Raw genomic sequence first — 13,784 nt, forward strand, 5'->3', positions numbered from 1 at the left:
GAATTTATCACCCAAGACACCTTTTTTGATTCCCCCCCCTTCAGAATTATGGCACACTTGCAGTCCTGTACCCCATGGACTGGATTTCTAAAACCTCATTCCAAGGATGGAAAGGACAGTTCCTGGTCAAAGACAGCCTTGCCTCACACTAAGAGACTGGATAAGATGTTGGGAAGGGTGTGTGGCTCAGTGGTAGAACATCTGCTCTGTACGCAGGAAGTTCCAAGTTCGATCCGTGACCTCTCCAGCTAAAAGGAGCACGGGTGTGATGGGCAAGACCTCTGCCCGAAACCCCAGAGAGCTTCTGTCAATCAGAGTAGACAATCCTGACCTTGACAGACCAGTGGCGTGAAAGTATAAGACAGCTTCACATGATCTCTCTTAGTGGATCTCGAGGCCAACCTGAATTTATGGTGCGTTTCCTCCAGGTACTGGTTTACCACCCTGAGATGGCTGTTTTCCCCTTCAAACATCTGGTGAGCTGCGGCATGTTGCAAGATCTTGGCGATGGAGCCCAAGTTGCGCCTATGGTCGGGATGGAGTGCTACCCCCGCGGAAACATCAACAACATCAAAACCATCTGGAGCTACCACCGCAGGATTCATGAAACGGTAGTACAGCAGGTTCCCGACAACCTAAGATAGAGATGGAGTGATTTCAGTCTTACATAGATTGCCATGTTGTTGTTTCTTTACTAGAGTCTTTAGAGTCCTCTGAAGACTATGAATTCATGCTGGAGGTTTTCTTAATACTTAAAGCATAACAACATGGGGCAGACACATTTTCTTAAGATGATGCTTTTTACTGTGGATCAAACCAAGGGCCACCAAGGCGAGCATTATTTGTAAGAATTCTACCAGCCTGCAGGTACCGGACAATTCATTAGAAATTGACAAGTGGTCCCCTGATGAATGTTTTGCCCCCAATATTGATCTAGGAGATCTGACAGAAACAAAACAGTTACACAAAAACAGCAAATACTGTGAGCAAGTTGTTGCCAGTTTGTACCACTTCAAATTGCTGGCGGCGGGGCGGGGGGGGGGGGAGGGAATCACACCATTAATGGTCCATGCACATAAAATGGTAAGGATACCAGTAGCACCTTTAAGACTAACCCACTTTATTGTAGCGTAAGCTTTCGAGAGCCACAGCTCTCTTCATCAGATGCATGCATGCCTCTATTAAAGGGGCAGATGCATACATCTGACAAAGAGAGATGTGGATCTATGCACATAAAATGGAAGATGTTCTAGTTCAGCATCTCCCCAAGATGTTCATTTTCTATATGGAGGAATTTCCCCTGCCAAAAATGCAGTATTCAGATCTGCCACTCTACCCACCCATGGCTCACAGTGGAACAGTCTTCTGTGTGTGTAGACTGGACCCTTGAAGACATAAGGTGGCCGAAAAACAAAAAGTTGTGGCTCCTCTCAAACGTTCCTATTAGCCAGGGTCTTAAGATTCTTCCACTCCAAGGGCAGCTCTGCTCTCAGGGAGACAGAAGTGCTACCTCAGTCAACAGATTTTGGGAGCAATTAGAGAGTGAAATTATCAATGATTTCATCAAACATTATAATTTGGGCTGCCAACAGGCCTGGAGAAGAGTCCTGTCCCTTTAACAGAGGCTGAATAGGATGTCATTTAGGTAAAGGTAATCTCTTGTGCAAGCACCGAGTCATTACTGACCCATAGGGAGATGCTGCATCACGATGTTTTCTTGGCAGACTTTTGTTACGGGGTGGTTTGCCATTGCCTTCCCCAGTCATCTACACTTTACCCCCAGGAAACTCGGTACTCGTTTTACTAACCTTGGAAGGATGGAAGGCTGAGTCAACCTTGAGCTGGCTAATTGAACACAGCTTCCGCCAGGATCGAACTCAGGTTGTGAGAAGAGCTTGGGCTTCAGTACTGCAGCTTACCACTCTGCGCCACGGGGCTCTTGGCTGTTATTTACGAAGTGATATTTACCTTCATGCCATGACAAGTTCCAACTGCCCAGTTCCACACATTAAACCTCTGCTAAAGGGACAAGACGTTTCTCTCCAGGCCTGCTGGCAACCCTAATTATTTTAGAGGGGGTGGGGGGCTTGAATTTCTTGCCTCATTTTGCCAACATTGTTTTCACCAGTTGCTCAGCCCATTGTCAAGACCTCAGTTTTCACTGTGCCTCTCCGCCTTCCTGAATTCATTCTCAGCAGTCTCTAATCACTAGTTAGCAACAAACCCTGCAGCATTTAAGAGTTATTTTAAGAGTTACAGACAACGCACAGACCTTGTAGATCTCCTCCTCAGAAGCATTTGGAAACTTCTCAGTTAAAGACATCTTCAAGACTTTGGCAATGTAGCGCATCCCATAACTAACAAGAAGAAAGAAAATGATCAAGCAGCAAAGTCAAGATTAGCATATATTCAAAGTGTGAGTGGGGAGAGGAAGAAAGCAGGTTTTTTTTAAAAAAGACACCTCTTCACCAATGCAAGTTTTGAGGCCTGAAAACTACAGAGAGAATGGGATGAATTTTGTCAAATGACCTGAATCCAAATACTGCCTTCCCGTTAGCTTCCTGCCCTGAAAGCCAGTATTGTATGTATAGTGGTTAGAGTACTGGAATAGGATCTGGAAGACACAGGTTCAAACAGCCACTCAAAGCTCACTGGATGACTCTGGGCCAGTCACCCTCTCTCAACTTAGCCTGCCTAGAATTGCCAATCACCTGAAGAAAAAAATGTCCTGTCCTTTTAATAGAGGCCTAAGGTGTGGAAATGGGCAGCCAAAACTTTTCATGGCATGGAGGTAAATCATATCCCCATTAAGCTCCATTAAAGGAACAGGCCATTTTTTTCCTCCAGGCAGTTGGCAACGCTAAGCTTTTTTCCACAGGGCTGTTAGAATCATAGGGTTGGAAGAGACCTCTAGGGTCATCTAGTCCAACCCCCTGCAAAATGCAGGAAATTCACAAATACCATCACCACCACCCCGACTGCTCCAGTGACCCCGCTCCATGGACAGAAGATGGCAAAACACCTCCAGGATCGCTAGCCAAACCAGCCTGTGGAAAACCGCCACCCGACCCCAAGGTGGTGATCGGCACCACCCGGGCCACAAAAACCAAGCACTGATGCAGCCCCTTCTGCCCTCCCCTTCACGATCTGCCCAGGCTCACAGAATCAGCATTGCTGTCATATGGCCATCTAGCCTCTGCTTAAAAACCTCCAAAATAGGAGAGCCCACCGCCTCCTGAGGAAGCCTGTTCCATTGAGGGACTGCTCTAACTGTCAGGAAGTTCTTCCTAATGTTGTGAGGATAAAGTGGAGGCACACAAAACGATGAACGTTGCCCTGAGCATTTTGAAGGAGGGCCGAGTAAAAAATGAACAAACTAAATAAATAAATAGCTTTGCTAGCCTGCATAAACCCGCATTGTCTCTCATGTTGGCAGTTGAACGGTGTAAACAAATAAGCAATTCCCGTTAGTTTGAAACTCCAGGCTGGGAGCATAGACTAGCAGCCTGGCGCTTGGTCTCCTTTGTGCTACCTTGGTCCTAGCTTTTTGCTGATGCCACTCTTATGGCCTAGGAGCGGGTCCAGAGGGGCTCCCTCAGGGGCTGGTGGCAACTTCTCCCTGGTAGACTCTGGCAGTTTGGCCTCTGGTGCTGCTGAAGCATAGTTGGCAGGTGCCTCTGTGATATTAGGCCTTCCCGATCCCTCTGGCCTCAGAGCCCCCTGAGGTACAGTCACTGGGCTGGTCAGAAGGGGTTGTGACAGGGAGATCCAGCCATCCCCTCCGAGAAGCCTTCCTCCAACAGATGGGCCGTTTGAGTTGGAGGAAGCCTCCAAACTTTATCATCATAATATTATAACAACAACATTCAATTTATATACCACCCTTCAGGACAACTTAATGCCCACTCAGAGCGGTTTACAAAGTATGCCATTATTATCCCCACAACAAAGCACCCTGTGAGGTGGGTGGGGCTGAGAGAGCTCCAGAGAACTGTGACTAGCCCAAGGTCACCCAGCTGGCTTCAAGTAGAGGAGTTCACTGGAGTGGTAGGATCTAGTCTATCATCATCAACGATCCAACATCAAATAGTATAAAAATAAACAATGCTGACGATAACGTACGGAATGCTGTCCACAGACGTCATGATGGCTGACAGGAACTTGTCTGTCACTGCCAGGAGATTGCGGATGGAGATGTCCAACCTTCTCTGCACCTCAGGGTGGCCGAGGGCTTGCTCAGGGCTAACGTCATATGGGAGGGTGCTGTGGGGAGACAAACAGAAACACATTCTGGGCGCTCTCCAAACCAGAAAAAAATTGCAATTGCCTCTCTTTCCAAAGACTCTCCTCTCCCCATCTCAACTGGTCTGCTATAGGGATGACGGCAGTTTGGATTTTCAGCCCAATGAGCTCTCCTGATGGGACTGGCCCCCTTCCTGACACAGGCTTTCCCAAAGCAGCCCAGTGACATAGCAGAGCCTTTTCGGAGTCAGCCCCTGCCTTGTCCTCAGCCTTATTGCTTTGAAAAAGCAAGAGAAGACTTTCCTCTTTAAGAGACATGCGCAGAACTCTGGCCTGATAAAAACTGGCTTGAGAACCTGGAGTTGAGAGCGTAGATTAAAAAGGCATTAAATAAAAACCGTGCTCAACAAATGGGCAGTATTAGCTGCCTTTAAAGGGGCCACAAGAGATGTGATTTATTAGAAGCGAGCTGAATTCCCTGGGGTTATGGTTGCCAACTTCTAAACTAGTCCCTCTAGCTGTCCCTTTAATTATCTGCTTGATCTATAAAGGGTGAAGTTACTTAACTTCAGGCCATAAAAAGCCCCAACTGTCCATTTCCATTAAAACTCTATTAAAGGGACGGGACGCCTTTTTTCCTGCCCAGCTGGCAACCTTACTTTGGGTTCGCCTTCCTGACGGCCGCAAGTGATTGTATAAGGCTTCGGAACAAAAACGGCTCCTCCTCTGGGCCTCATCTTCAGCTTCTCTCCATCTCCTGTCTCTTGTGGGCAGCTCTTTCAAACCAGGGCCTGTTTTCTTCTTCTCTTCACATCCCCCACTCCATACTCATGAAGGCCCTTAATCGAAGCAGGCCTTTGCACACAGGATAGCTATTGTCATGGCTACCGACTGAGGGGATATTTCAATTTCCTATGCTGGTTGGATTATTCTCTTGCCCTTTTAGATACAATATTTACGCACTGAACTCAACTAACCATTTCCTTCCCCCTTCACCGTTCATTCCTCCCATTTCTTTTTTTAATTAAAAGACAAAAATACATGATCAGAGCCAGTATACAGAGCAAACACCACATCCAGTTCATAAATTAAAAACAAAGGGAGGGAGTGTAGACAGTTATAGTCGTTCCTTTCTTATCCGTTCATTTCTAACATCATTTCTCACATTTCTTTCCCACCCAACCTTCCTCCAATGAACTCAGTGTGGATAAACCATCAATCTGGTTATCCTAATATTCACCTCACAACAATCCTGTGAGGTAGGTCAAAACTGAAAGAGATTAAGGGACTCGGGGTCATCTAGTGAGCTCCATGGTGGTGCGGGGTTCAAACTAGTCTCCCTGGTCCAAGTTTGACACTCAGCTAAAAATGGCTCTCATTACACGAACCTGGAGGGCTTTGGCAAGATAGGAGAAACCTCTTTCTTGACCCCCTCCCCCCAACACACACAGATTTTTTAAATTTCAGCTGGGACAAAGTATATTAACTGTCAGGTCTGTTACCCCACAGTTCTTCCATATTGCTTGCCTGATGTATTTTTCCAGTACTGTTTATGTTCACAGGAGCAACTTGGTTCCCGAGACAGCCTTATCTGGGATGGCTCACCACAGCGACCTTGAGACAACTCCTTTCGTTTTCCCACCTTCTGTACTAACTGGGCAGACACCGAGGGTGGGGGGCTGCCCTAAAGCACTTAACATGTCATTAAGTGTAGCAAGCACTTAACATGTCATTCTCAACAAAGGATCTGTGTACAGCCAGAAGCTTATTTTAGCCTTTGGATAACCTATGGACACTTGTACTTTTTGAATATATATTCTCTCAATAAATAAGCTTTGACTCAAGAGACCTTGGATTTCTTGCTGCAAGGGGTGGGAGATGAAATCAGAGTATCCAGCATTCCATAGACCTGACATTGACTTTGTTAACAAAGAGTTGCCTCACCCTTTTGTTTTTATAAAGTGAACTAAAAGTTCATCAAAAACAAAAGCAACAAATCCCCCCTGACCTTTTTTGCCCGCTCTGAGACTCCATTTGGTTGATCCAGCCTTTGTAGATCTCCACGGGGCTGGTGCGGATGCTGAGGGTTTTGTTCTGCAGAACCTCTTGCACGGGCCCCGCCAGGATTTGGCGTAAGGCATTCTGCCCACGGGCGTTCCGATAAAAGCTGACCACCAAGCGGATCACCGTTGGATTCCCTGTTAGGATGTCCTGGATTCGATCGACTTTTAACCTGGAAAGTGGACACAAGAGGTGCAGCTGAGACACAATGAGATACAAGAGGGCCCAGATCTGCAGGGCTTGAACCCAAATCCAGTGGGTTTGGGTGATACAAACTATAGCAGGCAGCCATTTCAAATATTACGAGTTTTACACTCAGCAAAGTAATCTTGGGATATCTTAAAGAGTAACATGAGCACTGTGGGATAAGTACATTGCAGTAGACCAACATACATGCTGTCAGATTCATTAAGTAATTATGTAAAATAGCACATTCCCCCCCCCAAATTAAAATTTCAGATGATGTAAAAGAGTAATTACCTGTTCTCCGTACAATACCACCTCCCCAATATAGAAACATCTCAGATCTGGTTTTGCCCCCTGACTAGCAGGATACAAGGCTTCGGAGCACTGATTTGTTCAGAGATACAACAAGCAGATTACACTGCAGCGGAGGTTATTGAATATACCCAGGGCTTTTTTTCAGCAGGAACACGGTGGAACGGAGTTCCAGCACCTCTTAAAAATGGTCACATGGCTGGTGGCCCCACCCCCTGATCTCCAGACAGAGGGGAGTTTAGATAGCCCAGCAGCGCAGAGGGCAATCTAAACTCCCCTCTGTCTGGAGATCAGGGGGAGGGGCCACCGGCCATGTGATCATTTTCGCCGAGGGCAATTTAAACTTTAAAAAACTCCCCCCTTGTTCCAGCTGACCCAAAGTGACGTCATTGTGCGGTCCTGAGTTCCACCACTGAGTTCCACCACCTCTTTTCCCAGAAAAAAAGCCCTGAATATACCAATTGTTCTCAATGCAACAGAATCGCTTGCCCCCAACCGGAGGCCTGGAAAGAGTCAAGGTTAGAGCAAAGAATTATGATAACTGTGCTTATATACCACTCTTCTAGGATCTACAGGTCAGATGCAGTGATGGATCGGCTATCAATATTAAAATCTAAGGCAGCTCCTTGGTATAAACTAATCAAATTTGACCATTTAAGATCTCCCTACCTAGGCAGTATTTCTCATTATAACCTCAGAGTGTCCTTCACTGCTCTGCACTTTAAGATGATGCAAACAACTCTTTTGGCAGGGCGTTATTCTCACATCCCTATGGAACATCGCACCTGCATTTGTGGATTACCTACAGTGGAGAACCTTTCCCACTACCCACTTCATTGTCCATTATACAGTGTGCCCAGAGCTAAATCCTATCAGTCACAAACACGTATTCTGAAATAGAGAAGATTGTGTTTTTGTTATCTGACACTGATAAGCATGTGTCCTACAGAGTCTCTCAGTTTGCACTCGCAGCCAAAAAGATAAGATCTAAGGGGGTACTGAATGAGGCTGTTTCGTGATTCCTGGGATAGTTTGGCATATTGTACTGTTTTAATTAATTTTAATCAACCTTTACAAACTGTGATAATGGATTTAACTGTTTATTAGTCGATGTTTGGTAAATTGTGACGGCCTACGGCTATAGACAATAAACTCTTTGGAACTAGATACCACTCTTCTAGACCCCACTCAGAGCGGTGAACAAAGTCAGCGTTGTTATTTCCCCCACAATACAGCTGGGATGCTGAGGCTGAGAGGAATGGCTAACCCAAGGCCATCTGCTGAGCTCATGGCAGGAGTGGGAATCGAACCAACCAAGTGCAGCCCAGCCACTTAACCACTATGCTACAGCAGAGACGCAACGGGCATCCTCCTCTGGGTTTGCAAGAACCGTTAAATTATTTTTTTAAATGATCTGTCATGGTGCACTCTCCGATATCTTGCCGCATGGAACATGGGGATTTCTGTAACAAACCACAAGGGGTTGGAATTTATTTCCCTCCCCGTTGCCAACCAATAGAGTTTCTATAAAAGGGAAATTGCCACTTTGCCAGAACCACACTGAGCAAAAGCAAAAATCTTGGCAGGACAAGAGGGAGAGAAAGGACTAACAGTGCAATCCTAAACAGAGTTACTCCAGTCTAGGCTCATTGAAATCAATGGGCTTAGACTTGAGTAACTGTTTAGGATTGCACTGTTGCCTTCAGGTGCAAACCAGAGACTTACCTGATCTCTTCCTGCAAGGCGCTTCTGAAGAGCTGGAGCAGGAGATAGGCCTCCCTGGCATTGGAGGCATAATTGAAGAGCGTAAAGACCACCGACTCCATGAACTTGGTGGACTTGTTCTGCGGCATCTGCATGATCAGCTTGGCCAAATACAGCGGGTGGGTCTAAAAGGTCATGAGCGAGAAGAGAGAGAGAGATACGGGCGCTAGTTCCTGCACTGAAGTCTGTTTGGCATTCTCGCAAAATACAAAGCATTCTGCCTGCCCGAGTACCACGGTGGGTAACAAAAAACAGGGCCCCCCTCTGGACCTCACCAAACAGCCCAGAATCTCCGTAGAATGCTCGACTTTTATTGCAAGGAAGGGATGGAGAACAGAGTCCAGGGTGTTGGCTAAGACAGCTGACTGTGCAGAGCAGCCAATGTGTACGTAGAAAGATAATGGTTACAGCAGGAATTGGATGTGCTTTAGATTGGATCCCATGGATCCATTCTGCGAATGGTGGGCACACGGAGCCTGTTTCTTCATGTAAAAAGCTTTTCCACTAGCAAGAGTGTCAATTTAGTTTGGGACACAACTTTGAAGCCTGGGAAGGGACGGCCACGAGTGGATCGGATCCATAGAATCTAATAATTGTGCCCAAATCCCTCCCCTTTATACAATTAAAAATTCCAAGGCTATCCATATTGTTGCATGCAAAGGGAAGCCAAGGCTAGCAAACTGAATTAATTAGGTAGAGTCTGAGAACCGCTGATGAGCTGAGACAGAACAGCAGGTCATGACTCTACGGCAGGTGTGTTAAGAGGCTCGGGAAGAAGAGGAATCGGCTGAGCTGGGACAAGAAGCTTGATGGCTGATTGGAATTTGGCTCTGCATGAAGTTCAAGACGGCCATGAAATGCACCCTGAAGCTCGGCAATACTATCTGTTTATGAATACTAGGTAGGGAAAACAGGAGAGAACTTGCTGAGCCATAATAGGTAAAGTGCTTACAATTTGGGAAGAGAACGTGCATGCAATTCCTTGGCAAGCGGGTCCCCCAAAAGAACATTAACTTTTGAAGCAAGTCCCACTTCCAAAGATTTGAGAATCACCAGTTTCATGGTCAACACATCTACTTTTTTGACTTTACATATGGCAAGCTGCTTATTGTGGGGAGAGAAGAGTCCAAGTTTCCTTTTAAATCCAGCTCACCCTCCCTTTTCCTCCTGGCATCTGAAACATGATAAAGGGTTGCTCATCTCTCCATACAACCTGAAAGCAGAGACTGCCTGGATGGCAAGTTCTGGAGCAAGGTAACAGCATCTTTGCTTGTGGAAGTCTGCACAGTTGTGATTGTAGAACTGCCCTGTGGCTACAACCCCCTAAGCTGAATGCCTCAAATGGCACGGGATGGGGGGGCTTGCAATGCTACTTTCCTGGCATGTGGGTATGTGAAAGATGCCAGCTAACCTGCAGCTGGTAGAGGAGGTGCTGGTATGCCTCCAGGGTCTCCCGCTTCTCCTTGCTGAGGGCTTTCAGCCCTTTTTGCTTGTTTAGGCCCATCAAATCCGAGAGATGCTCCTTGTTCTTCCTGGTCAGCTTCTTACAGTGAGAGACCACCTCCTGCCAAGGTAGGAAAAATATTAAAAATCCGTAAAGATCTCTCTCTTTCACACAGACACAAAGGTATAGTGGTTTTGAGTGTCAGACTAGGAATAGGGAGAGGCTGTGGCTTGGTGGTGCAGCAAAGGCTTGGCATGCAGGTCCCAGGTTTAATCCGCAGCATCTCCCGTTAAGGATCAGATAGGAGGTGATGTGGAAGACCTTGACCTGAGACCCTGGACAGTCATTGCCAGTTTGAGTAGACGGTACTGACCCTGATGGTCAGCTTCCGTATAAAGCAGCTTCAAGTGAGAGACTCAGGGTTCAAATCCCCAGTCTTCATGAAGGTTGTTGAGTGAAACTTGGGCTAAGACTCAGGAATAAGACCTGGTAATGCCTTTGCTTGTGCAGGCAAAAGCAGTTGACGAATGGGCTATTTTAAATGGCTCCATGGGATTGCTGTCTCCAGCTCTAAATACATCTACCTAGCGGACGAACACTTCAAGCAACTGAGGATGTAAGCTCTGACTCACAATTTATGCTGGAATCAGGGGTCATTTCGTAGAAAAAGAGCTGGAGGAACTCATTAGCATAACTGATTTGCATATGCCACACCCTCTGACATCACCTATCCCGGCTGTTTTGGACCCAATCCTGGTCATTCAGGGCCGAAATTGGGCCCAAAATGGTCAGGATCGGGCCACTGCTGAGCGGGAGAGTGATCCACTACCAGTTAGAGGCCCAATCCGGGCTGTTTTGGCCCCAATCCAGGCCGAAATGGGCCCAAATGGCCGAGAGTCAGATGGGTGGGGCCTCCTGACATGTGACCTGCGTTCCTGCGTGTTCCCCCTCAAAATGAGCCCTGGCTGGAATCAATTTGCTTAGTCTTTAAGGTGCCACAGGAATCCTATCTTACTTTGCTGTACAATGAACCATTTGTGTGCAGCTGTTTAGGGGGATTGTCTCTGTCGCCGCAGGTCTACAGGGGGCTCCCAATGTGCACACACAACCTTCAGACTTGATCAATATTGCCCAAATAAAACCTTTGTTATCCAGCAAGATCCATCCTGTCCGCAGATCCACCTGACCTGGAGGGTAATCCTGTTTTTCACCAACAATCCAATCTTGATATCCATGAGGTTGAGATCGCTCTCGAGCTGCTGGTTGGAACGGATCCCCCTCACCACGCTCTCCTGGAGATCCAGCAGCTCCAGTTCCTCCCAGTAGTCACGCTGGCTCCGTTCCAGCAGGTGGGCGAAACGCCGGACAATGCTGAGGGGCGGGTTGCGACTGTGCACTGGGAAAGAAGAGGCCAACAAAGAAATCAATCAGTTTCAGAAGAAAGTCTCTTTCTACAAAAGACCGTAGAAAATGCTGGTACTTACCCAGCATCCTGTAATCTCCTCGTGCCTTATTAGCTCGCACAAACGCCTGAATTTTAATTATAGCTTTAACCTGCCAGGACAGACAGAAGAAGGGGAGAATGACAGAAAAGGCAGGACAGATTCAAACACACCTTAGACAGCAAAAATAATCAGATTATGGAGTCGCATGGAACCAGGTGGAAAACTGGATTGCAAATAAGGAGCTGTCAATAAAGGCACCCCCTAAAATTACTCTGGCATTTTAAACAATTAATACACCAGCTTAAACGCCGATTTAAATATTGCATGGTCTCAGTTTTAAAAGATGCTTTTTGAGGATACGGAAAGAAGGATGTATTTTGCATGAAAGAAGTATGTATTTATAAGGGAAGTCCTGCTTTAATATGCTCTTTTTATTGCCTCTAAAATATGATCGCTTTTTCAAAAATGAATCGGATAAATTCATGGAGTTTAGAGCCAGTGATACCTTTTAGTCATAGCAATTAAGGACAAAACCTCCATGTTAAGGAGCAAATGGAAAAAGTTTTACACAACTGCTGTGTTTGGAAACTTGGCTACAAACCAGCATTGTATTTGTGTAGATCCTTAGCTTACTTAACAATGAGATGAATCCGAAAGGTCTGCTTAGCTATCAATAGGGCTTCCCCCGTTCAAGGAGCCTTCTCCCAAGACAGGGGAATGCCCCTTGCACCAGGAAAAGGTACTGCTTATAAGCAGAACAGATCCATGAAAGCCAACACAATCACTTTTGGTTATTTTAATGCTTTAATATTGTTGCGGACTTCTATGTCTGTAATTTTAATGACAGAAAGACGGGATATATACTTTCAGAATGAAAAACCAACATGCAGAGATGGTCTATCCCCAGGGAGGTCCGTCTGGCCTCTACCAGAGCCAGGGCCTTTTCGGTCCTGGCTCCGACCTGGTGGAACTCTCTGTCTGAGGAAACTAGGGCCCGGTGGGATTTGTTATCTTTCCGCTGGGCCTGCAAGATGGAGATGTTCCGCCAGGCATTTGGTGGGGGCTAGGCTGTCCTCTCGCTGGCCATACCACTGAAGACCGTCCACCACCCATGCAGGAGCTCATAAGTGTGGCGCAGGGCATGACGTAAGAGCCAAGCCCTGCGCCTAAAATGCTGTTTTTTAATATTTATACCCGCCAATTGAGAAATTTTATTGTATATGGAATAGTGTTTTAATGTTTATTTATAATGTTTTTATTGTTTTAAAACTGCATGTTACAAATTGTATGCTGTTACACCGCCCTGAGCCTGTCTGACGGGGAGGGCGATCTAGAAATGCAATAAATAAAATAAATTAAAAATAAAATAACTGTGACTGGGAGGCAATTGACGGGGGAAGGCTCCTGCCTTCATGCCCTGCTTACGAGTTTCTCAAAAGCATCTGGTTTCAAAACGGGACCACCCCAACCTTTGACCTGATTCACTCCACCCATAAAAAATACTTACGTTCCTCCTGAAGTAGCGCAGCCGTTCTAGATACCTTTTGCGCGCATGCCACGTCCGTACCCAAGCTTGTATCTGAAAGAGGCAGGAATGGGTAAGGCAGAATGTATTTCTGCCACCGGATCAAGAGATACCAAGGGATCCACCTCCATCCAATCCCCGAAGGCCTACCTTTATTACCGCATCTACATTGTCCTGCAAATACTGCCGTCTTTCCAGGTAGCTCCTCCGCTGTTGGTATCCACGCCAATAGGCCTGTGAACACAGAGCAAAGGAAACGTAGCATAACCGGGTTCAAATCCTGTCAGGCCATTGGGGTCTGCCTGGCCTTTATGGTCTCCTCCAGTTTGAAGTGATCACCACATTTTTATCCCGCCCTTCTTCCAAGGGCTTTCTTGACCTTACAGCCTGTACAGACTAGAACTGGGGAGTCCTGAGTTCAAATCTCTGCTCAGTCCTGAAGCTTTTTGACAGACACTCTTTCTTGACCTAACCTTTGTCACAGGGCTGCCTGGAGTATGGCTTGCACACTTCTCCTTTCCTCTGTTTTATTCTCATGACTGCCCTGTGACAAAGGTTAGGTCAAGAAAGAGTGTCTGTCAAAGAGCTTCAGGACTGAGCGGGAATTTGAACTCAGGACTCCCCAGTTCTAGTAAGTACAGGCTGTAAGGTCAAGAAAGCTTTTTTTCTAGATCTGAAGTGAGGAGAGGGTGGAGTCAGACTTTGGATCTTCTCTACACAATATGCACTCTGCCTCTGAAATATGACTTGTCATAAAACTTTACATTAATGAAGCACTTTAGCATGTTCAAAGCACTTCATATGC

At 46.4% G+C, this 13,784-nt stretch overlaps 1 protein-coding gene across 1 annotated transcript in view; it reads right to left on the minus strand.

Annotated features, from left to right (window-relative positions):
* Nucleotides 1–13,784, minus strand: part of IQGAP3 (IQ motif containing GTPase activating protein 3) — a 63,583-nt gene that overhangs the window by 14,624 nt on the left and 35,175 nt on the right. The window contains exons 20-29 of the mRNA XM_054975664.1: nt 13,130–13,213; nt 12,962–13,033; nt 11,494–11,563; nt 11,197–11,405; nt 9,977–10,129; nt 8,527–8,690; nt 6,251–6,475; nt 4,123–4,263; nt 2,273–2,357; nt 403–635 (exon numbers count right to left, since the gene is read on the minus strand). Coding sequence (XP_054831639.1) covers nt 403–635; nt 2,273–2,357; nt 4,123–4,263; nt 6,251–6,475; nt 8,527–8,690; nt 9,977–10,129; nt 11,197–11,405; nt 11,494–11,563; nt 12,962–13,033; nt 13,130–13,213 — 1,436 coding nt within the window. The remainder of the gene's footprint in view (nt 1–402; nt 636–2,272; nt 2,358–4,122; nt 4,264–6,250; nt 6,476–8,526; nt 8,691–9,976; nt 10,130–11,196; nt 11,406–11,493; nt 11,564–12,961; nt 13,034–13,129; nt 13,214–13,784) is intronic.

This window comes from Eublepharis macularius, chromosome 1 (assembly GCF_028583425.1).
Source record: "Eublepharis macularius isolate TG4126 chromosome 1, MPM_Emac_v1.0, whole genome shotgun sequence".
NCBI classification, from domain to species: Eukaryota; Metazoa; Chordata; class Lepidosauria; order Squamata; family Eublepharidae; genus Eublepharis; species Eublepharis macularius.